Source organism: Centrocercus urophasianus, unplaced genomic scaffold (genome assembly GCF_019232065.1).
Source record: "Centrocercus urophasianus isolate 14NV4802_14NV808 unplaced genomic scaffold, USGS_Curo_1.0 seq_32, whole genome shotgun sequence".
In the NCBI taxonomy this organism is placed as follows: Eukaryota; Metazoa; Chordata; class Aves; order Galliformes; family Phasianidae; genus Centrocercus; species Centrocercus urophasianus.
Window position 1 is genome coordinate 6,360,390 of NW_024884889.1, and position 25,157 is coordinate 6,385,546.

General features: G+C 39.4%; 1 protein-coding gene across 1 annotated transcript in view; it reads right to left on the reverse strand.

Moving 5' to 3' along the window:
* The window catches only part of CPE (carboxypeptidase E), a 42,625-nt gene that overhangs the window by 3,740 nt on the left and 13,728 nt on the right, over positions 1-25,157 (reverse strand). The window contains exons 2-7 of the mRNA XM_042829775.1: positions 10,407-10,603; positions 8,296-8,463; positions 7,625-7,742; positions 6,375-6,557; positions 2,463-2,602; positions 502-601 (exon numbers count right to left, since the gene is read on the reverse strand). Coding sequence (XP_042685709.1) covers positions 502-601; positions 2,463-2,602; positions 6,375-6,557; positions 7,625-7,742; positions 8,296-8,463; positions 10,407-10,603 — 906 coding nt within the window. The remainder of the gene's footprint in view (positions 1-501; positions 602-2,462; positions 2,603-6,374; positions 6,558-7,624; positions 7,743-8,295; positions 8,464-10,406; positions 10,604-25,157) is intronic.

Consider the following 25,157-nt stretch of genomic DNA (forward strand, 5'->3'; position numbering starts at 1 on the left):
AGAGGAGCAGAGGAGCAGAGGAGCAGAGGAGCAGAGGAGCAGAGGAGAAGAAGAGAAGAGCAGAAGAGAGTACATTTACACATGATGAGGTACGTTCACATCGTAATATAAGTTCTGGACTGCAATTTCGCCTTTCAGCTCAAAACAGCACTGCCAACAGCACTGCCAACAGAACTTTAAATTCTGGCAGATTTGTGAAGCAGCACCACAAATCAGAAGATAAAATAAGCATGAATAACCAACAGCCATCAGTAGCACTTCACACCAGAGATCCATTAAGCCCCAGCAACTGCTCTTCATCTCCTCTGACAGCAAAACACTAGTGGAATATTCATGACATCCTGCAGGCAAGGAGTTTCTTGGGGCACAACATGTTTTCCTAGGTTCAAAACTATCGTACCTTTAGGCATCAGCTAATAAAATCTGAAATGACTCCAGTCTGCAAAGGAAAAAATGTGGCAGTATATTCCAGCACTTAGCTTCTTGAGGCACAAAACTTACCTGACGTAATGTCATGGCTTATCCCTTCCACAGAAATTGTAGCATTTGCTATTGGATTGCCCTGAAGATCTTTAACAAAACCCTTCACTCCTCGATGAATCTAAAATAATCAAAGGCAGAAGCACATACAAAATCAATTACAGTTCCTAAGAGAAGTAATTTGCATCAGTATATTGATATATATCATATAGATATATCTAAGGATGCATGCTGACAACTATCAAGCATAATTCTTAATTCTTAATAATCATATACATATATATATATATATATATACACACATACACACCATTAATAGGTCTTTATTTTTCTCTGTATAATAATTATTAAACATCAAGGTCAAAGAATTTAGCTTAGTTATTCTAATTCCTCCACATTAAACAAACGTTTTTCAGAAACACTCATCAAATCACAGAACATAAACACTGGCTTGAAAGCACTGGTGATTGAGAATTCATAAATGTGCTGAAAAATTTCCAAAGAGAGGCTGAAAATAAAATTTTAAAAATGTAAGTTTCACCAACTGTAAGAATTTAGGGCAAAAGATGGATGGAAATGCTTCAAAGTCAAACAAGGTTAAATGTGGGCACTTGGGCTCTTTCTCAAAATGTCCAGGGCTTTGAGCTGGGACAACTTGGAGTCACAGCACTCCCCACTGAGCTGCAAAAGAGCTACAGTGGATCAGGTCTTTGTTCCTTCTTGCCTCATAGGCACAGCATCCACTGAGCTTTTGGGATCTCCAGCTGAAAACCTTCTCTGTCCAGTTTCAGTGACAGAACCAGATTCCCCCATTTCTTTAAAATCAAAGGAGGAATAGCAGTGGCACTGATGTTTAAGAGGTGCTTAAGAACAAGGACCAAGATTCACCATCACTACCCACTTTCTTCTCAGAAAACACCAGGATTATCTGAACTGTCTGTTCCTAGTGAAATTAAAGCACTGATGTGACTGCAGTGTGTGAGGAGACCAGATTGGCTGAGAAAAGCAGGAAGTACACATTAGCACTGTTCTGGCAATCACGAGGGAGCTGGAACATTGGGCTGGCCTTGTTACTCTCCAAGATGCCAGGCAGACCATCTGAACTTCAGACATAAAGCCAGCAGCTCCACAGGAGCTAGGAAGTTGACGAATCAATCTCTTACACATTAGTAATTAGGAACGTGCAATGACACCACAGTTTTAAATGACAGAAAGAAAATTAACCCATGCAGCCAAGGAGCTGAGCAACGTCTACGTAGCTGAGACGTGGATCCCATATTAAATTCCAGCCCACATACTGCTTTCAAAACTGTTCACCTCAAGCATTTTAAATGATGAAGTATTTCACATTTCTAGCTACGTCAAGTGGTTCTGCAAAAATAAATTCTTGAAGTGAACATATTACTTGTGCAATTCTGCCAACAAAGTATGTTGCTGATTTCATAATCCCAAGTGTGCAGCCATTAATGACAACAGATACGTTTGTGATCTTTAAGTAACAACCTCCAGATTTCAGAAATTTGACACTGCCACAGTTTGGCAGATATGCTCCCTGATGCTATACTGAGATGCCACCTACAGCCCAACCTGGCCATCTAGGCTCCCTTGTGCATGCAGTCATTCATCCCATCTGCTGTACACACACACTTTTATCTGTAGAGGGCAATTTCTCTCCTTGTGCACACATCCATGCTGGTGGGATGGATTTATACTCAGGAGATGTATACTAGTAACCATTCAGGAGGCCAACTTAAGTTAAGCATCTGTGAAAACTGTGATGGATTTCGTATTTTTTTTTCCTTTCTTTACCTTTTTGACAGACTTACATTCAGAAGTATCACACAGGATTATCACCTTGGAGACATATAAGAATTACGTACCGATCAGATTAATATGAGATATCAAAGTAGATGTTCACTCAGCACAAAGTCCTGAAGTTTCACATACAATAACTAGAGTTTTGCCATTCCTTTTTTTCTTACCTGCTCAATGTAATTGATCAGGGAGTTCTTGTTGTCCTCCCAGTAGCCCTTCAGAGCTTCTTCCGGTGGGAATTTTTCACAGCTAAGCTCCACTGTGATTTCAAAGCAGTTGCTGCTGAGGTAATTGAAATCCTGCATTCCTACGAAGCCAGAAAAGAGTTATGAATGGATTTTGCATTGTTCCTAAGTAACTGGAGCAAAGAGGGACATGTGAGATGCTGGACATACTAAGAAAATAATAGCTGTAAATACAATCGGTACAGTTCTATTTAATCAGCTTAGTTCTGAACTGAATGTCATTACAACAGAGAAACTAACAAAACCCTTAACCCTCCAAAACACTTTTGTTTTGGAAAGTTTAGAAAAAACATGACTGTGATGATGCACCTGACCGGCGTGCTCCTATCTGACAGGTTTTTCAGTTGTTGGCATAAAAATAACTTTTTTTTCCTCACTGGAAACTTAAAATCATTTCCAATTATGTCTCAAATGTCTCCTGATGAAAGTAAAAGGTGATCATTTTGTAATTGAAAAAGAATGACAATTAACTATAGAGCAAATGAAGCATGATAAAACATCTTTGAAAGAAAAACTGATAAACATTGGTCAAAAACATGATAAATTTCCTGAGAATGTAATATTTCAACTCAGTAACATTTTACTTGAAATAGCATCTGTTTTCTAAAGAATATTCTGAGTTTGGTCAAGCTTTTGTACATAGATCCCAGATAAATGATTTTCCACAAGAAAAAAAAAAAAAAGCAGACATCCTACTAATTTTTTTCCGTATATTTGTTCTATAGACAGAACGCAATACCTTTGAAAGAGAAACACTGGACAGATTTTGATTAATTAACAGAAATCTCATTATAAATGTAGCTTGAACCATACAAATTTAAAAATATATACAACAGCATCATCAACAGGTGTAAAAACATGGTGAGAATGACATATTCTTTTGCATTTCTGAGCCACTCCTCTCTGCAGTGGGAATGGTGGCTACTGCAAATCAGTCAACAGATAACCAAGACAGTTCCAGTTCTGTAAGTGGATCAAGAGCTGGGGGCAATGTGATTGTCCTTAGGAAGGTTACAATTACATTCTTTGCAGATGCTGGTAACAGCTAAGCTCTTGCTTTCCCAATCTAGGTAGCAAGCAGAGTGAGTGGGCTCTCTAACAGAAGGCTGAAAAGAGAAAGACTACCAGGTATTCTGAGCATCTCCATAGATGCTCAAAGGATTGACAAGTAGCTACTTCATTCAGCCCTGTGTTGATCCGTGTGAACTATGCAGGAGACCTAATACCATCTCTTTACTAAAGCACTGGCACTGTGTACAGCAATGTCCAGAGAGCTGATGTCATATCCAAAAGAGAACACTGAAGGCAGCGAACAGATTGAGTCAGGAGGGATTCTGCCAACACATATGGATGAAGAGTCTATTTTCTGCCAATCAGGCAATAGACTTTTAACTACTGATAGGAACAGAGACTGTTCAGACTCATTAAAAAAAAAAAAAAAACAAGCTTTCTATTTTTAAGCCTGAGCATCTCCATTAGATGGCAGGAAAATGAGGACACAGAAGGCAAGATGTGCTCCTGAGAGGGACAGCTCTGATGTCCCACCACGCAGAATATGCGGTGGATCATCACCTGTACACAGCAAGAGAGCAGCATTCATGAGTCACCCCGACAGCTGACTGCCAGGGAAGTGTTCCACACAGCAGATAATGCTGCTTTTCTTGATTCTTTCTTTCTTGTGGAAGAAAGAAAGAAATCATGAAAGGAATAACACGGTGCCAAAGAGCAGAACATAATTTTACTGTGATGCCAACAACCCTTGAACACCGCAGCTCCAATACTCAGAAATTTTTTCCTTCTCCACCTCTCAAAGCAGGTGACACCAGGGATGCCCTAGCATCCCAAGGACAGAATTAAGAAGGAAGGTAATTCTGGTTTTGTGCAAAACACTCATACCTCATAGTTTGTTTCCTGGCTCTTGGTATGGTCTCCTGAAAAAAGTTCTGCCTACATCACTGATATACAGGTGACGATCTGAATATCTGGCATAGAAAATGGGTTAAAGATAATCTGGATGTGAACTATGCCTTACTACATGTGCAGTCTGGTTGTACTGGCCTGGCTACAATTTGCACTCTTTATCTGCCTGTTCACTACAGTAATTAAGTGCAACACTCAATAAATCAATACATTTCAAAAGATTAATTCAACCCTGAAGCAACTTTGATACCACTGCCCAAGCTTCCAACTGCCCTATTCCTCATCGTTATGCACCCAGAATATATCTGAGGTATCCACATCATCACATTCCCAAAGCTTCTCATTTTAACAAAAAAGGGGAGTGTGGTGTACCATTGGAATCCAGGCATAAGAATTACCTACACTTTGAATTAAAAGCTGTATCAGAATGCTGGGTGTACCTCCACACGTGTAAAGCCAGTAACTTCCAGCAAGACAGGATAGAGCCTTGTACACAACGTGGAAAGCATGCATACTACATGTGTTGTATAAAATCCCTAAGAAATGTATTAGTATGAGTATTGCCTTCAAAGCTGGTAGCATGAAAGGTAATTGAAGTTAGATGTGAATGAACAGAGTGCCAAGAGTGATTTAAGATTATCTGAAACAGAAAGATACCTAAGCAATAGCCTATGAGCACAGCAGTGGAAACTGCATTGAAATGCTATTTTCATAATGATGTTAGGATCTGAATAGATTCTGGTGACACTGCCATGACTGAGCAAGCAGCATATGCATATGGCTTGTTAGTAATTCATTACTATCTGCTCTTCTCATTTATATTTCCACATAGCTACTCCACACAAAAAGTACATTAAAAAACCATTACTGGTATTGAAAAGCTATGCACTCAATAGTGAAGGAAATTCCAAAATTATTCAATCATTAATTACAAGCTGATAAAAATAAGACCAGCATTAAGGAAAACATTTCATATACAGGTTTGTTTTTGCTTGTGGCCTGATGTGGCCTCTTCCTACAGGAGTACAAATTGCTTTTCAATAGCTTACATCACTGCCAACTTTGAGCATGCTACCATCTGGATAGCAAAATGTCACCAATACAACAGATGACTTCACTGCCACTTTCTGTCTCCTAAGAGAGCTTTCCAGACTAAAGGAATAAAATTTCAATAACATTTTAACTTGAACTAAGTGATGTTTAGTTATTTTCCTTAGCTCTATATGTAGAAAGGACTGCTCTCACTGAACTCCTTTTATGTTCTTGTTGTTGCTTTTCTTCTGAGTCATTCTGTCGCTCTTACTACCATGAAGGTTTTGGTCAACAATCACAGCTTGCCAGCTGACTTTTACACTTGGGAAAAACAACAACAACAAAAAAATTCATGCTGTATGGTTCACAGTTATTTCCATTGCATCTCTCCATTTTTTACTGCATCGTATTAAGATCACAGACTCTGGTTAGGACTAGGACTCCTTAATTCTTGCTTTTGTATAAATACATGAAAAAAAAAAAAAAAAGGGCTCTCTTGAGCAATTTTCAGTCTAATTTAAAAATAAGATCCAAAAGAAGAAATTAATTCAAGCTTTCCAACAAGTTTTTCCAATGGAAAAGTCTTTCTTTGTCATGTGCAGTTTAGTTAGAATGAAAGCACTGCATCGGAACAATGGAAAGAGAACATTTTCCTAAGGAAAAAAAATAGAGGCTAAAAGTTAAATAGGTCCACATTTTCATAGCTAATATTCAATATTTCATAAGTTATTTTTTGATTGAACTGAAACAAATTAAACAGTTAAATCTTTCAATCTGGTGTTGCTGTGGTACTAGAGCAGTGATATTCCAGTCTGAGGGAATGGGTTTCCAGAGTGAAAACTCAAGCTTGAAATAACCACCTGAGTCAGCCATGGGTCTCACCTCCTGGGACACTGTACCATGCACCCCCATTTGTCGTTCCATCCACAAAGCTGCTGTCATCATCATTTTTACGGCACGGTGGTCTGTTTGGATCAGACATAGCAGGGTTTAAAGATGAGTAACTGCGAGCCAGGCTTTGAAAAATAGCATCATCAGGGCAGGAGCTGTATTCGTGAGCACTGCCTGGGGAGAAAAGAAGGTCCAAGAACAAGAATTACCAAAAACACAGTCATACAGGCTGGGGTCAGAACCGAGGTTACCCATGCTGCGCCTTCAGGATGGTGCTGGTAAATTCTCTGTCTGTCAGAAAGTGTTCTATAGCACTATCAACTAACATGGCATTATTTGAATCACACTAACATTCCTCCAGTCCTTAATCAATTGCCTGTACCAGGCTGCCCTGTTATTAACATGAGTATTCATTTCAGCCTTAATATTTATTTATTAAGATATGCGTTTCAATGTGCACCAAAAAATCCAAGGCATTTTAGGCTTTCCGTTCTTCTTAAGAAAACAGAACATGGAAAAATGTTTCTACTTAAGTTGTGCAGCCTGGTATTCCAAGAATTTGCAATTAAACTACTGGAGGGTAGACTGAAGAAAGTCAATTACCAACAATATCATCACATCACAATCATTTCAGTGATGCGTACAACCTACAGTGGCAGTAACAGCCGTGTGCTAAATGGTAACATCTCCACCTCAAAGTGATCCTTGTTTTTATATGACCAATACTGACCAATTGACCAACATGACCAATTACCAAAACAGCAATTGCTGTTTTTATTAGCATAATGTTGCTTTCAGAAATCCTCTCTGTAAACGTGCCAAGTAGAGAAACCTTAGATCATACAGACAGTCTAGACACATCTATCTAGCTTCACTTAGCAAGGTACAAATGGCCTCAGCTAATTAAAGACCTGGGATGTCTTTATTAAATGAAGGATCACGATTTCCTCAGGCATTCCATCACCTCCGTCATGTAACTCTTGCAAAACAAGATATCTGTCTTCAAACCTGGACAACATGGTCATACAGTGACTACTTTTAAACATGTTATTAATTAATGAGTAATAACAAATGAATAATAAGTCATTACTGTCATGCCATTATGTTTACTACGTGGATCTCAGGTAGCATTGATGTAAGTACATGACAACATAATACAGAGCATTGAATAATGTTTATTATAATAAATATGGGGAAGAAAAGCATAGAATAAGTATTTCTATCTCCTCGTATCTACATACCACTCCGAGTCTCATCATAAGGGTAGTTTGCAACAAGGTCTCCTCCATGAAGATTGGCAGAGAGCACAAAGGGAATATCCATAATCCAGTGAATGACACCTTTCGTTTCAGGAGCAAGCTTTAACAAAACAGCATTACCAGCAGTTAAAAATTGATTATTTAGTGTAGAGACTTAGTTACTTGCATATATGTGACTTAGTTATTGTCATGTGTGTTGTGAAATCGTTTAAATCAAGAGAGCTGGATTAGTCTTTTACATCAAAACTTGGGTAGATTCGTTATCAGCTTTAAAACTGGTGTAAATTAGATCAGAATGAGGAAACATATCTCAGTTTTTTTTTTTTTCTTCATATTATGATTATATCTAAGCTAAAACTAAAACATAAAACCAAGAATAATAATTCAAAGTATAAGTTGTTTGGACATAGTCCAGTTCTCTGCACTGAAAGTGAAATTACTTCATTTAATAATCTGAATCTGAAGATAGAAAATGGCTATGAAGGCCATCAGATGAATAAATTTAAAGTGATCAGAAAAAAAAGAACAAAGCAGTTACACAAAAACAGAATCACAAAGACTGCACACACAGCTTCAAGGGTTGGCTGCATATCTGCTTACAGAAAATGGAAGAGAGAGGCATGCAAGCAACTCGCTCTCCTGCCTCTGCTTACCTTGGGATTCTGGTCCACAGCCTTCTTCATGTTTTTCAAGAGGTGATTGTTTGGGCCACCCTCCTTCTCATTAACGTAGACTATCCTATCCAGATCAGGGAAATTTCGGTTCAGATCTATCCCCTGGGCATTACTTCGACCAACAAACCAGTCTTTAAGTTCACCGGGCTAAATGAGGGAAAGAAACAGAAAGAGAAGGGAGCTTGGCAGATTCAGCAGTTTAGGAATCAGTTCTTCTGTAGGTATATTTATCAACGTAAATTTACATCGTGTTCTTACCTTTCAAGAGTAAGAATGGATCACGTGGGAGTAAAAGCTAAATAAACCCAAACTGTCTCAGAGGAGGAAATCACTCTCATCATAACAAGTCTGGACTAAAGACGGGCAAAATTACCATCAGACTTTCCAGTGCCTGTCCAGTTTGTGCTTGTTGAGCCTGCCCTCAGGACATGGCTTTTCCCCATTGCCTCAGGTGCATGCTTTGCCTTACAGACCTCATTCCTAAGAGCCTCTGAGCAGCTGTGGGTGTATCCACCAGCTGCAAGGCACATTTGCACTTCCTTCGTAGTTCTAAATGGCTTCAGGACAAAGAAGGACATTAATCTTTATTTCTCTTGAGAGTTTTATTTTTGTGGCAACCGTCAGCTTCATCTGCTGCAATGGCGGCACCAAACAAAGATGCAGAGAAGAGTTCTGCAGAATCTTTCAGCTGCTCTTTCACATGAGATGTGATTCTGCATTAAGGAAATGCCTTCAGCATGCGTAGTTTTCCTCAGCTTGTCTCTCTAAGCTTTCAGTGCTCTGTGAAATAGGCTTAGGTAGATTTTTGGTCTTAGTCTTGGAATATATTAAAAGTAGTATCACTCACTGTGCGTAAAGATGGTGCTAAATCAGAACTAAAAGCACTAAAAGAAACTGCTATGCAAATCATTGATAATTTTAAAACAAGGCTTGTAAAAGCGAATGTACTTTGGCTAAAAGGTTTCAGACGATCTCATTACTGAATCTCTACAGTGAGAGATTTCAATCAAGTGGAATAACGCACCAATTTGAGGACAACTCCTGCTTTATTACCACTAGAGGGAGACATCCTCATGGACATGGGTTAAAACAGGTCTCAGGTTTTTAAAAGCCCTCCTAATAGGCTGCTGAATGAAGAGCTCAATAGAGTTTAACTTACTTAACCATAAATGAATAGCCACATCAAAAGATTCCATATTTATATATCTAAATATATAGAGACATCAATAGGACTTGTAGAACAATTGTTGTTTTCCTTTAGAATAATAATACACACTAGAAATGCGACAGAAGAGTATCCCATTTGTCCTCTATTTGCTAACCATGCACTAACACTCCTTACTGAGTCTCCATCTTAAACTAAATACTAGATTGTCTTGACTAATAGCACTTAGCTTAACCTAAGTACCTTATGCCTAAAATATAGATTGAGTTGTTTTTATTAAAAATACGGCTCACTTAGATTCCTTGAGATAATTCACATAATGCAACTAATTCACATACATGCATTCAAGTAAGAATATTAGAGGAAACATCAACCTTTTTTCCTCTCTAGTACTTTGGAAACACGATGTTTTCCTGCAAGTTACTTGTTCAGGAAGCAATTTGGTCAGCAAACCCAGATGAAAGAATAGGCATGAAGCATAAACATCATTACATTTTAAAATGAAGTATATTCCTTTAAAACAGAGACGGCTATCCTTGGAAAGCCCAAACATGATATCTTCTTTGTTAAAGAGAAGAAGCCTACTGTACTATTAGAAAATAAATTACGCTGTACCATTCAGTGATCCCCACAGAGTTTATATACTTATAAAATAAATTAAGGTGCCATTTTGATCCTCAGGTTGATACAGAATTACAGAATCACTTGAATGGGAAGGGACCTTTAAAGGCCATCTAGTCCAACTCACTGCAATGAACAGGGACACTTACAGATACATCAGGTGCTCAGAGCCCTGACCATCACGACTCTGAAAGTCTCCAGGGACAGGGTACCCCTGGACAACCTGTGCCACTGCCTTAGGGAAAGAAACTTTTTCCTTATAACCAGTCTTAAATACATAGATAGATATTGTAGTTTTACAAACCTGAGATGCTGCCTTCTCAAAGCCATCCGGATTCAAAGATGGCATGATATGGATACGTGTGCTATGGATCAGGTTGATAATAGTTTCATTGCCTTTCTGGTATTCATTACATAAGTACTGAGCCAAGAAGATGAGCAGCTCCCTTCCAACAGCTTCATTCCCATGCATATTCCCAACATATTTAAATTCTGGTTCTCCTGCAAGAGAAAGAAGAAGCATGTCTTAGAGTAGCACAAAAAAAACCAGGCATGGACTACATCACAGCACATCAGAGACAACTCTACTGCTGTGACTACATTTTGTCACAGCATCCCCAGGAAGCTACAAGCCTCTTCTAGGAAAGTGGATCTAGATCTTTTTTCTCCTGAACTCTGGCTAAACAGTCATTTGCATTTGGTTGTTTGCCAAAGCCAGAAAAAGAATACCAGAGGACAATACACTATTTCAAAATAAATGCTAATCATAGCAATTAACAACACTACTGTTGAGGTATAATGCAATTGATGCCTCAGTAACACAAAAAGGTGTCCTAATTTTTAAATATACAAACTGACACTAACAGAGCTTCTTATCCTTCACATTCTCACCAAGATTAGGTTAACCTTGTCCCACTACACACGCATCAAACTGCAATTCGCCTACCAAAATAAAATACTGCCAAGAAACAGCAGCTTATCCTAGTGATCTGAAAAACCCAAAGCAGTTGCTTCAGATATTCAGCTCAGACTTTATGAAGAAAATGCAATGACCTAACCCATGGATCACTGCTGCTGAACATTCCAAAAAACATTCCATGTATGTACCTATCGTATGAACAATAAATTCTCATGAATCATGTGAATTATTGTTTTATATATTGAACATATACAAAGATGTTTAATTATATATTTAATTTTGGCTTTTATACATTCTGCATATTTTTATATATTCATTTACCTGTGCATGTTCACATAGAAGTTTATATATACATATATATATTTGTAAGTTCAGCACCTAGATAAACATTCCAACATTCCCAAGTTGCACCCTCGTGATCCTAGAAAGAGAACACACTGCAGAGGTCTGAGGTCTCACAGAGCTATACAGGATTTACCTTTTGAAGGACCACATCTTGGGATGTGGAGATACTTGGGATCTAGAGATACTTTAGTATAAATGTAAATATCTGAAGGGGGAACCAGGAGGGAGAGGAAGAGGGACCCCCTATACTCTGCCCTTGTGAGGCCCCATCTGGAACCCTACATTCAGGTTTGAGGCTCCCATTACAAGAGCTGTTGCAGTGGGACCAGAGCAATGCTACGAAGATGATTAAAGGTCTGGAGCACCTCTCCTATGGAGATAGGTTGAAGAAGTTGGGAAAAGAGAAGGCTCTTGGGAGACCTCGTTGCCACTTTCCAGTACTTGAAGGGAACCTAAATCAGGAGGCAGATCAACTCTTTACATGGCCTGAAAGTGACAGGACAAAGCTAAGTGGCCTTAAACTAAGAAGGGAGAATTAGGGTAGGTGTTAGGAAGAAATTCTTTACTCAGAGGGTGGTGAGGTCCTGGCACAGGCTGCCCAGAGGGGTCATGGATGCCCCATTCCTGGTGAGGGGCTCAAGGCCAGGTTTGAACGGGATCCTGGGCAGCCTGAGCTGGTGGGTGGCAACCCTGGCCATAGCTAGGGGTTAAGAACTAGATGGTCTTTAAGGTCCCCTCCAATCTAAGCCATTCTATGATTCTATGATTGCCTCATATTTAGCCAGGACATGCTGGCTTTTCTCGTTATTTGCCTCTTTAGAGTTCACCTGTTAGCACAGCTTGAATCAAACCTTCCGCTGATAATACGCTTCAAATAGTCTCCATAAGCCCTGGGATAGCCTTTAGCACTATCACAGTGGCAAATTCAAGGCAAGAAGCATTACAAACAAGGCCTAAATAATTGCTAATCAAGCACACAGCTGTATCTGCTTACAACTCTTCAGTCTGTGCTTGAAAACCTTAATCCACCGATAAGGTCCTAGCAGAGCACTATTAATTCCAGGACTTCTTTTCTATGATAAGATAGCTTTGTACATATTATTCCCTCATGTTGTTTGTCAGCTAGGTTAAAAAATACTCCGATTCGAATGAAACAGCATCATTTTATCTGATACGTACAACTCCATGACTGTGACTAAAGCCCTACATTTCCTCTTTTGGCATTGACTTATTGTTTCTTCCTATCTGTTAATACCAGGGAATATAAGAGGTCTAATAAGAGTAATCAGGCCATGCACTCAGCCCAACCCTTTTAAATCAGATGGACACTATTTAATACAACGTGCAGCAGTGCACATCACAAAGTCTCATAATTAGAACACTCATGCATATGTATATTGCCATATAACTTATGGGGAAAAATTGTTTTGCAAGCCAAGACAAAAGCTTGCTACCATGGCAAAGATGAACACAGCCACACTTGGCACTTGTGGTTTTTCCTAGAACACCATTATGGAAGCCTGAAGGAGAACTCACTTCTCCTGATTCCCAGACTATGCATTATTCACTTGCCTTTCTCTTCCACCTGAATTTACAGAACTGGTGCAAATGAAGGAATAGAAACAAAGGTTTTCCACGCAGTATCACTTTCCAGCACCAATCAAAGAATTGTTAACAGTTTTCTATCAGGGTTTTTGAAAACCAGTACAGTCTAAAGTGAACCCAGAATAAAGCCTCATCGACCAGTATCTCCAGCAGCAATGAAAAATCTTACATGGGCACAAAAAGCTGAAAGGAGTTGTGGAAGAGGCAGAGCGAGTCAGTGGAATTACAGAAAGTCTTTGCTATGAAAAGTGATTGAAGATAGCTGGCTGGAGGAATAGCTGCTCTTCCCATTAATCCCTTGTAAGCCATTTAACATAGAACTTAATCACCCTTTATATTCCACAAATGTAATTGCCTCACAGAATTCTTACTTTTTAATAAAAGGACTCTGAAAATCTCAATTGGATTATGAACTTTTTAAAAGTTTCTCCAAACGAGCAGAAATGCTTCCCTTCCATGGCAGACAACAGGACACAGATCTTACAGAAGAGGTATAAAAAAATAATTTTAACAAGTCTCATTTATCTGACACCCACGCATGCAATAAAGTAAAACTATGTTAAAGAGTTTCCATGTTCCAAGATATGATAAACACGAAGGAATACATCTGTTGCATGAATATTTAAAATTCTTATTTAGCTCTATTAGCTTTCTGACAGTATCTGTATAAAAGACAATCTCTCTTTGTAACCACGGCAGGTTTTGTGTGACGATGGGAAGATGACATTTATAAACACTTAGATACAAATTCAGCCCAGATACAGAGGTTTGTGATAACAAATGAATGGGTGGATGACTAGTAACATCTTTTGGGGCAAGCCGTAAGAAATTAAATGCAGCAATCAACTTCATAAATATCTCGGTGTCTCTCATCACGCCTAAGCCAGCACATCATTAAGGCTTTCAGAAAGCTTTTACAACCCTCCTAGATTGATTACAACCTGATAAATGTTTGAGGAAAGAGCATTTTGAAACGGCGAGCATTTCTGCTACCTGACAGACACTGTGAAATGTCACTATTTGCTTCTGCAGTTACAGTCAGCTAAGCTCTTCTGCAGCTTCCTAGGAACAGAAGGAACGTTGTTGATATTGGAAAGGTTGCCTAATTAAAGGTGACTAACCAGTTCCATTTTTAGGTCAAAGTGTATTTGAAAAGACAGTTATCTTCTAAATCACAGGACCAAAAAGTTTAGCACTTACTACGTAGGTCACTCTGAAAGTAATGCCTCCTTCAATTTCCATGCAAACCACAACAGATACAAGTAGCACAACAATGCTATTTGATAGAGCACATTCTCCACTGCAAAACTCTCTTTTTCAGTGTAGCCACCACCTCTAGCTCTGCATTTTGCACTCATGGAAGTGCAAGCCATACAGAAGGAAAAACCGACTGCTGGAAATTTTAGGTCTTTAAGGAACTGTTTTGCAAATGAGTATCAAAGATCCTTAAAGACTTTCATTTCTAAAGAAAAAGCAGGTAATGTTCCTGAAATAACAGACTTAGTGTTCTTGATCACAGTTGCTTTATCTAAAGGTGATCAAGGAATTTCTTACGCTCTCCATTTTTGTCAGTAGTTCAAAGAGAAACAAATTCTCTGGAGGGCAACTATGAGGAAAATCAGGGACTGTAACAGGAGTTTCCTCTTTGAACATAAAAATGGCGAGAGGAAAAAAAGAAAATAAATGAGGATAAAATGTAAGGAAGAGTGAAAGGATCAGAAAATTTAGATTTCTATCATTTTGGTAACTAGGCACCTCCAACCTGCCTGAACAGCATTTTCAGTAGAAACACTGATTTCTATGACATGCAAAAATGAACAGCCCTGCAAGACAGAACAGCAGGCAGTATTACTTTCTAAATTCTTGTATAGGCCTTAGGATGTTAGGATGATGTTTTCTAAGTAGTGTTGGTTTAACACTGCTGAAACATAAACTTCTGGGGGTTTCACAGCTGGCTTACAAGGAAGCATAAACGGGTCAACATCCTTTTTTAAAAATTCCAGCATTTGATATTCCTGCCATGAGCTACGACAAAATACACTGGGAACAAAACAAAAAGAAAAGATATTCAAGGAACTTCTTGCAAGCTCTTGCTTTTAAAAAAATGCATGCATTTTTTCACAGCCATAACTCAAGACCGGTCTGAAGCTGCTTCTGGAAATCTCTGCCACTCTTTAGCACTATGCATTGTGTATATTAAGTATGGAAGGGAAATTCTCCAGACATTACCTCATGTTGAAGCTGGTTATTTCCACCATAAGGGTTCTGTGTGACTAGATGCTCTCCTCTTGCTTCCAACAGCCCACTCTCCCTGCTGTCACTACAGGACGTGGCACAGCCACCCACGAGCAGCGGGCACAGCATTTGCTCTGCTTCTGCAGAGCTCATCACAGCTCCCTCCTGCTGCATTCCTCTGCCATGTTTATGCTGCAGTTGCACAGCACAGCACTGACTGAGGTATGTCTGTGGTAAAGGCCATGCGATGCAGCACAGTGGAATACGAATAAGGCTTTCTGCCTAATGCTTGTTCGCATGGCACTGTGCAATAGAATTGATGATTATTCTTTAAATCGTAACTAATTAAACTTACTTATTGAATCAAAATCCTTAACTTAATAAGAAATCTTGAAATATAACATGGACAAAGCTCTGATTTTGTATAAATGTGTTAAATGATACTCTCAAATTCAAAGCAAAAATATTGGAAGCTTGGAAGTAGCAAATACACACCTATACGTACAGCCAGATTCATTAGGCTGGTTTTGCATTACATTGCATTTTCCATGCTCTAGGATAAACAAATATGTCTTTGTTTGTATAGAATTCACTGCTTCACTGCGATAGCAGTTATGGTTAGCTCAGCATGGAAGAGGAGCCTCATAAAAACACTAAATACGCAATGGACAGTCCTAAGTCATCCCTACCAGCTACTGGCTGAGTATGGGATATGTTCATTGGTCTCATTGCTAGGGAAAAAAAAGAGCAAACAAAACAAAACAAAACACAAAACAGGCCATGGGCCTCTTTCCGAAAAATGCTGGCAGTATGGGATGACACAAACGATCCTCCACCCGAGATGCTGATTTTGGGATGCAACAGTTTCAGTTCAACTTTTTACTGTGCTCAGTAAAAAGAGCGAACTTCTCCATTTAAAACTACATGTGACCAAGCAAATTATCATTTCAAAGACTTTCCCTGTAACCCTCCAGTTTTGGTTGGCATGTAGTGCAAAGATACTTTTTTAATCCATCAACACATCACCAAAATATATTTTTTAATGAGGAGAAGGCTGATACATAATTCAGGTATGTACTTACGACAGCTCCTCACTAAGCTCATTTGACAGGCTTTCTTCAGCAAACTACAGCATCAGCTTTTTCACTTCAGCCGCAAAAGCTGTTGCCAATCATCACAGCACTTCAAAAGGACAGAGCTCATCTATCCATCCCACTGTTTTTGTAGGCAATAAGTACATGGGAAATTTCAAAGCTAAACTAGTTCAAATTGCTGCTGCCAGCAGGAGACACGTTTGGAACTTCGCGATCTACTTTTCTCATCCTCATTTTCTGAAAAGACAAAATAAAAGATGGAAATAACCCATTTATATCCAGATCTCAGATCTCCATGGAGCTAGTAGCAGAGCCCTTCTACCTGCCTTAGACTTTCTCCTTTAATCTCAAGGAAGCTTTCTGATACATCATGGTGGCACTCGTTCCTCCTCTGAGGCTGCACACACTGGATAGTTCCTTCTTACAGGTGATTCAAACATAACTAATCCACCACCATACTATCACAAAGTGGCAAACTGTGAAAAAGCTGTAGGTTGCAGATTTGTGATTCAGATAGATGGTGCTCAAGTTGGTCATCAGTGACAGATGGAGAGGGATAAAATGTCCCCATACATATGCATCTGTCACGAGTGCCTTGTGCAGACAAAGTAAGAATAGCTTTCACATTGACTTATTTAGTTTCCCATGTCTAGATGAGCTCTGATATTCACCAGTGTTTGTTTCATGACTGCAGAATCACAGAATGGCTTAGGCTGAATGGACCTTTAAGTCCATCCAGCTCCAAACCCCTGCATGGCCAGGGCTGCCACCCACCAGATCGGGCTGCCCAGGGCCCTGTCCAACCTGGGCTTGAATGCCTCCAAGAATGGAACACCCACAGCTTCTCTGGGCAGAGAAACAGGCAGTCACCACTGGCCAGGGAGTTTAAAGGAAGAGTTATGAACTGCCCTTTTAAAATTAATTGCACTAAGAAAGAAATAGGCAAGCAGCAAAAGCTAATCACGTTGTTACCTTGTCTCTCTGTGGAAAAACAATGAAAAACTGACTTGCGATGACTAAGAGAGGACACTGTTTACGTCAGAGAACAAGTGATCCGACATATGCCAGTATCCTTAGAAACCAAGGGAAAAAAAAAGGCAGCTTCTTTTAGCCCTAATATTACATCAGCACGTTGCTTTTGCTACAAAGAGCTAAAGAAAAATAGAATTCGAGTATTTTAGAAGGCAGGGTTGGTTGTTCTGGCTTACAACGTGTATGAATCTTTGATTAAGAAGTGTCTTACTGAAACTGTTCTATTGATGCAGAGGGTCATCAAGACATATTCCAACAATGCATCTACAAGCATTGCACTCTTGGAGTCAGAATTTTTCAATGGAATGTGAAATTATACTTCAAACTGGTACCATAATGATTTGTTGATATCCACGAAACAGACTTGGAGTGGGGTCTTCACACTCACATGTGTCTGAAATACAGATACCCTTTACAAAATACCCGTGTCATCCTAAACAATATAAAAATGAAAAGAAGGGTGATGATTCCTTATGACAATAGAAGGAATGGAGGCTACACTGGTGCAAAGGCAATTGGTGCAAATACAATCAAGTTTGGTACATAAAAGGAAGAAATGAATCATAAAATAACTTGTTGACTCAAGAATAATGATGCAGATGACTGAACCAGACAAACTGTTTGTCTCAACAGCAGAAGGGAGTGGATCCAGAAGGCTTTCAAGGTATGTTCTGCAATAGCAGAAGGGAGTGGATCCAGAAGGCTTTCAAGGTATGTTCTGCATTTGGATGAAGGAGCTGCAGACAAAAAAGACGTAACAGCCATGTCAAGCTCTCCATATAGAAGAGCAAACATCATGTTAGTGAAAACGTGCGTGCTAACTACTGGAAAATGCCTTCACTAGTAAGAGTCCAAAGGACTTCTACTTCTGGTGTATGGCTTCAGTTTTTGTGTATTCACCTGTGCAGCTTTTTATATTTTTTAAAGGCATAATTAAACACCAAGAGGTAAAATATGTTGTCATACTTCAAACTGATACTGAAGGGGTGGAAGTAAAAGGACAATCGTGCCCTATCTTCCAGATTTGTAGCATTTTATTTCCATTTTATGTAGGTGTAAAATGCTAAACAGGCACATAATGAAAAAGAAGACAAACTCTAGCTGAGTTCTTTATAGGCTGGCTTCGTGCATTCTGTGCTTTTATCAACAAATATTCAATATTATGAGATGGTGGAAATGACTTCTCTTATGCATAGCATAATTCCTAATGGCTTGAGAGCTCATTAAGGAGCTAACTAGCCATCTTACAGAGGAGAGCATAACATAGCCAAAAGGCTTCCCCTAAGAAGCTCTACAGCAATATTTTCATTTCGAGGCTTCAGGTATTTGTTTTTTCTCAGAAAATGAAAAAAATCCCCATGGAAAGAAGACAGTGTGATTTTGACAGGAAGCGAAGCTTTTATTGAAAAGCTATTTTAAAGCAGAATTGTTCTATGCCCTATTGTTATGACTTACTAATAGCTCTAGGAGGCAGACAGAAAATGTGAAAACACTTAGATGCTTGAATATATGGAAGAGAGGCAGTATGAATCCTAAGAGCTAGATGAGAAAAGAAACGCATACCCCCTCAAACGCCCTGATAAAATAATCCCTGTCCACAAAACAAGAGCATAACAATTTGCTACCCAAACCACTTCTGCACAATTAGGATAGGAGAAAGCTGCAAAATTCCTACGTGGAAATGAGAATTTGAAGGCTGGGTAAGCTTGGCAACAAATCCACAGAGATAGAAGAAATACAAACACGTGCAAACACATCCGGAGCGCTGAGTTCCCCACGCAAGAGAGGCATGGGCATACTGGACAGAGGCCAACGAAGGGCCAAGAAAACAAAGGGGAAATAGTGCTGGATAGTGTGCATGGGAAATTCTTTCTCTACTCAGTATATGAACACTTGTCTATTAATCTGCATTTGTGACAGGTTTACATATACACCCAGGTACACACACCGAGCAACTGGAGCACCAATGAGGTCATCCCCAGGTCATGAAAATATCTTTCATGTTTCTGTTCACTTACACGCTAGATCTAAAGCACACTTCTAATTTTAACCAAAGAAATTGCTTTTGCAAATATTCCAAATCATATAAAAAGACTGATCTGGCACTGTTCTCAAACAAAATCAAAACCACATGAGTTCAAGACAGAAAGAAACTGAACCACTTGGTAAGCAATCAGGTATTCCCCATCTTAACTAATGCTTTCACACTTTACAATTCAGTGGTTCATTCTGTTTTTTATCAAACAATGTGAAAGAAAAGCCTTTCTTATCATAAGACTAATATTTACTTCAATATGCAAGCTCAAAGTTGCATGAATTGCTTTCTAAAATATGAGCTAGCCAGTCTTTGCCTTATTTTATATTTCTTTTTTGTACGCACTTTCACATAACTTTCTCTTTCATCCTGGCTTTAACTTTTATGATCACAGCACGAGAACTGCCAAAAGCACATTTCAGTATATTTTTTCCAGCTGTCTGCTAAGCAATAAGGAAAAAAATAGTTACAAAACACAAAATATTCTTTAAAAAATGTGTTTGGATTACAGGAACGCAGAAACATGAAGGCAGTGAGACTGAAGATTAGATCATCACACTGGCCATTAAAGACTGCATTTTATGAAAAACAACAAATTTGGGGAAAAGCAGCCAGCACATAAGCTTCGCCTAAGACATACTGTTGATCCAGCAGGTAGGAAGAATACTTTTTGATTTCCTTCTTCTCCCCAAAATATCCCAGAGATATTTGACCCGATCTATAAAATAAAGGCATTCTCCTCTTTAACTTTGCTAGTAGTAAAATCAATCCTTGAAATTACATTGAAAGTTCAGTTTTACCATCTTTTCTCTTCATTTCAAACTCGAAGCAGTAAAGTACATTAAACGTAACAGCATCTCAAGAGGGGTCAGTTTGGAGCTTCAAGTGAAGCATGTGTGCAGGAGTTTGCTGAGAGAAGCCTTAGAGTCACACACAAAAGCAACAGTGAGAAGGCATCTCACCCATGAAGGCAAAATGTTGGAGCTATTCAGAAGAGAAGGCTCTGGGACTCTTCAACAGGGAGACGAGTGGTAGGATGAGGGATAACAGCTTTGAAGTAAAAGAGAGGAGATACAGGTACGTAATCTAAAGAAATTCTACACTATGAGGGTGGTGAGGCACTGGTGAGACTCTAGATGCCCAGAGAAACTGCAGATGATTCATCCCTGGAGGTGTTCAAGGCCAGGCTGGATGAGGCCCTGGGCAACATGGTCTAGTGGACCAACTCCTTATTTCTGGGAAACTTATTTCTGGATTCAATTCTTCCATATTCGGTTTCTGTCAAAATTTAACTTACGGGGATTTTTTTAATTTTCGTTTGGATATTTTTTTTTTCCCAGAGAAAAAGCTTTTCACCTATTTACAAATTACCTGGGGATTAAACGAAAAAAAATAGAAATAGATGGTTCCCAGTAACACAACAGTTTAAAACGTTTTCTTTTCACATGTGTAACTCAGAAAGCAAATTAATTTTTCATGTCGAAATTCTTCAGGTGGCTTGTTCTCAGCAAGGCCTTCTCTTGGAACTAGATATAAAGAAACAGAATTACAAAAGCTTGAAAACACCTCCCAGAAGGCAAGATAACATTAAGAATTATGATTCTATCTGAAAATGTAGTGAAAAAGGTACATTAAAAATATCATGTTTGCAGTGGGGTGTAGACACCTAGGAATCAGCTTTGCAGACGCGTTTGGTAATCAACAGCACAGAAACACAGTGAGGTTAACAAAAGAAATTGGAATGTCTTGATGTTCCTTCTTTCTCTTCTTTTACTTACAAGGTGAGATGGAAAGTAAAATTATAGTTATATTATTACTATATCAAGTCAACTCTCCAGTGTTAAGAGAATGATGCTCTTCTTCTGTCTCAGAAGACAACGCAGCCCCTAGTGATATGGCTGTACCAAGAACAAATTTGTGGTAGTCATCATCATTTGCCCCTCTGGACACATCAGTCTACGAGCATAAGATTAGGAACTGCCCCCAGGCCTCCAATCAGGATGTTACTCTTGTCAAGGCTACGTAACTTATTACCAAGGTAAAATACAACACAGTGTAATACAGGAAACTTACTAAGCTTTCTGAGCTGTGTGCTACACATGACTGTTATGAGCAACTCATGCTTTGCTTCACAGTTCTTTCCAACCAGGAAAGCAGTTTAGCCACAATGCTCTTCCTCAAAAGAAAAAGACTGCTATTTTGGACTGCTTGGCTGCCACAGGTCTATACATACAGAAAAAAAAATCTGTGCAGTTTATTTTAATGCTCACTAAATCACAGACTTGTGGTTTGTGTTTTTTTTTTTCAAACAGCTGTCTGAACTAGCATCCCTCTTTCTATACGTGTACACAAGCACAATTAGAAGGCATGGTCACAGCAGACAAAGCCACACCATGATCTAATTACAAACTACTCAAAGCTGCCACTCCAGCCGTGTGATACTTTCCAAACATGCAGTAATACCATCATCACACATGCTCAACAGCCCCTGTAACAGGACAAACACCACTGTGCCTTCACTGAACAAACAAAATAAGGACCGCACCTGCCCTTGGACTATTTGCTATCTGCATAAAGGAAGGAAAGACGATAGAAGCATATGGCAAGCACTAGGCACACTGTGATCTCACTATAGATCTCATTAACCCCTCCTCCTCTCTTGCCTCCGATAACTTCTATAAGAAAAGTAAATATTATGGAGAGATTTGAAAGAGGGCTCCAAGTTGCTGAACTCAAACCTGCAAAAATAGGCAGAATGATGTACCTGAAATATGCGTTGAAATACTCAAACGCATATGCACACTGCTTTTCTTAAGGAACAGTTCATTTCACCTTCTAACGAAGAAAACGAAGAATCACAGAATCATTTACATTGGAAAAGACCTCTAAGCTCATTTCTTCCAACTGTTCACCTACCACCAACATCACCCACTAAATCATGTCCCTAAGTATCACATAAAGAAACAGAGGTTTGTGTAAGAAAGGTAAGATCATCCAATATGAATATCAGTTGACTGTGTAATGAGTATAAAAGTCAGTGAATACTGATAGAGGAAGCTCTGCAGAGCTCTTTCCCCACAGATTTTCACAATGGAAAAACCCTAGCAGACGTCATTTTGCTTTTGCAGCGATGCGCATGGGAGAAAGCAGGACAACATGTGACACTCAGCTGCTATGTGCCACCATTGTGCTTTACAGCTATGTGCTCTTCAAAGGAAGGAAGGATATGTGCTATCTTGTGGTTTTATTTTAGGACTGATGAACTGTGATCACTCCCACACAAATTCATCTACAAAAGAAAAGTTTTGTGAAAGTAATGTCACATCTAATGAATATAACATTCTTCTAGGTAAATCAGACAAAACTAGAGGAGATGCTGTGTTTTCCTTATGCTGTTCACATGTATTTTTATTTAAATCTCATAAAGCATCTCGGCATACAAGAGTGAAAGACAAGTAGGTTTTGTGAACTGCGCGAGTGAAGAAGCCAGACAACCTGGCAAAGTCTACATGGATATCATACATGTATTTCTTCTGTCAGACAATTCTGCTCCAAAGTATTCTCCAAGACTTATTCATTCATTTTTAATTAACACATTTTGAGCCCACCTGACACCCTCTGTAGACTATTCTCGGGTCTGAAGGGCCTTCCAGGTCATTTATCTTTTTGACCACGAGAAGCATACTCCTGTGCTGAGCGACTTGATACTCGTGGCAGTTGGTGAAGCTTTCTCACTGCCTTTATTTTCACTTCTCTTTTCTTCTTTCATTTCTCTGTTGTGCAGAGAATATACTCTGTATAAAATCTTGCAGTTCAACACAAGAACCCCATCTCGGGGGGAAAAAAAGGGAGCTGTAACAGACAGGAGGTACTGTCTGCACTGGCCTTCACAGCTGAGCTCCAGATCCGAATGAAGGCTGGTACTGTAAGGAAACATGAAAAAACTCTCCACACATCAGACGTGCAAACACTTATGCAAGAAGTGTGTGGACAAGACCTGGGATAGTAAAATTTGGTTGTCTTTCACCCACCAATTACTTATTGGGTGAGCTGCATAATTTCACAGAGAAAGAGGATTCTGCTCTTTGCATTTGATAAGCATTGCTGGGTTTTTTCTCATGTGTTTTCACTCTCAGCTTTGCAGTCTGGAATTCCTGTAAGTATATGGAGATCTGACTGCCTCAAGGTACCAGCTAGAAATAAATAACAGAGATGATGGTCACAGCAGAGTTTGGGCGGCAGCAAACCACAGAATGAGCACATCGCTGGTCTGATGAGCAACCATGTAACGCAGATGTGTCTGCCATAAATAATTCACTCTGAAATCAAGGCATCATCAGCGACTATGTAAACCTCAGAGCACTGAAGAGGCAAGAAAGATTCTCCACAGAATACATTCTGTATATTAGATGTGTTTGCTCTATCACATATAGGAAATTTGATTTTATTTTGGCATCAATATTCTATGCCTTGGGATACTGAACAGGGAAGCAAGTACTGGACACTTCTGCATGCCAAAGGCATCCTACTTTGGTTCACATGGAAGAGATAAATCCTGCTTTACAGTGCACTGCATACAAACTTCAGATCGTAATGGGCTTAAAATGCATATTAAAAAAGTATGCTTTTTCTCCTTCAAAAAATTTTAAGGCTATAGGATTATGCTTATCATCTTCAAGCATTTCATAAATGTATCACTAAGGCAAAGAGTTCTTTCAGAACCACCTCTGGGTTTTGAATTTATTCTGTCTTTTACAGAAAGTCAAAAGAGAGGCACGTTTAAACTACTAGCAGCAAAGGACGCACTTTAAAACAAACTCTTAGAAGGATGACATATTATACACACTAAGATTTTTCTTCTGGAAGTACAAATGCTGGCCTGCTCCTGTAACGCTTATGTGTCTCTCAGCTTAGGGAAGAGGAGGCCAGAATTTCCTGAGGGTAAAACACAGTGCAGAAGATAATCACACTGGACTTTTTTCCACCAAGTCAAAACATTTCACAAGTTGTTGCAGACTTTAGGGGAGATAAGCTAAGCTGTCATAAAAGGTCGATTAATAATGGCAATTACAGGGAAAAAAGCATGAACAGGATAACCCTCCACAGGCAGACAATAGGGTAAAATAAGAAATACTATACCACATCAGCCCCTGGCAGACAGGAAGTTTAGTTTTGCTGCAAGGCTTGTCAGGGAGCTAAAGGAGAACCACAGCAGCTGGGGAGCAGCAGTCTGAAATGCGGTCATCAACCCAGAGGGTTATTCCGTGGCTCAAGATGATATTTTCCAGAACAGCAATTCTGAAGAAATTTGAGATTTGGAAGTAAATGAGGAGGGAGAAGGAAGTCACAATGTTTGGGACACAGAAATGTGAAGACAACCTGCAGAGGGTGCAAATCCCCCCCCTTTCTGCTCCATCCCCTCCACTAGGAGCCCAGGCTCAAAGAGGAACAGATGGAGGTGCCAGATGCCAGCAACCTGGGCACACGGCCCAGCGGCAGCCCTGAGCTGCATGTGCTGAGGACACTGACCTGTCCCCAGAGCCGTGCATCACTTCAGCAACAAGCAGCACTGGTCTGCAAGGTCAGTGTTCCTATAATCTCATTACAGACCAGTGACTGTGTCACCAGCCTCCACCACCGTTGCCCTTGTGACACTCCAGTATCCAAAGCAGTCCACTGTTTGCACAAGATCAAAAACTGCAAAATATCTGCAAAGGGTTGTTATGCTAGTAATCTGGAAAAGAAGGGAAGGCAAGGGAAGGCAAGGGAAGGCAAGGGAAGGCAAGGGAA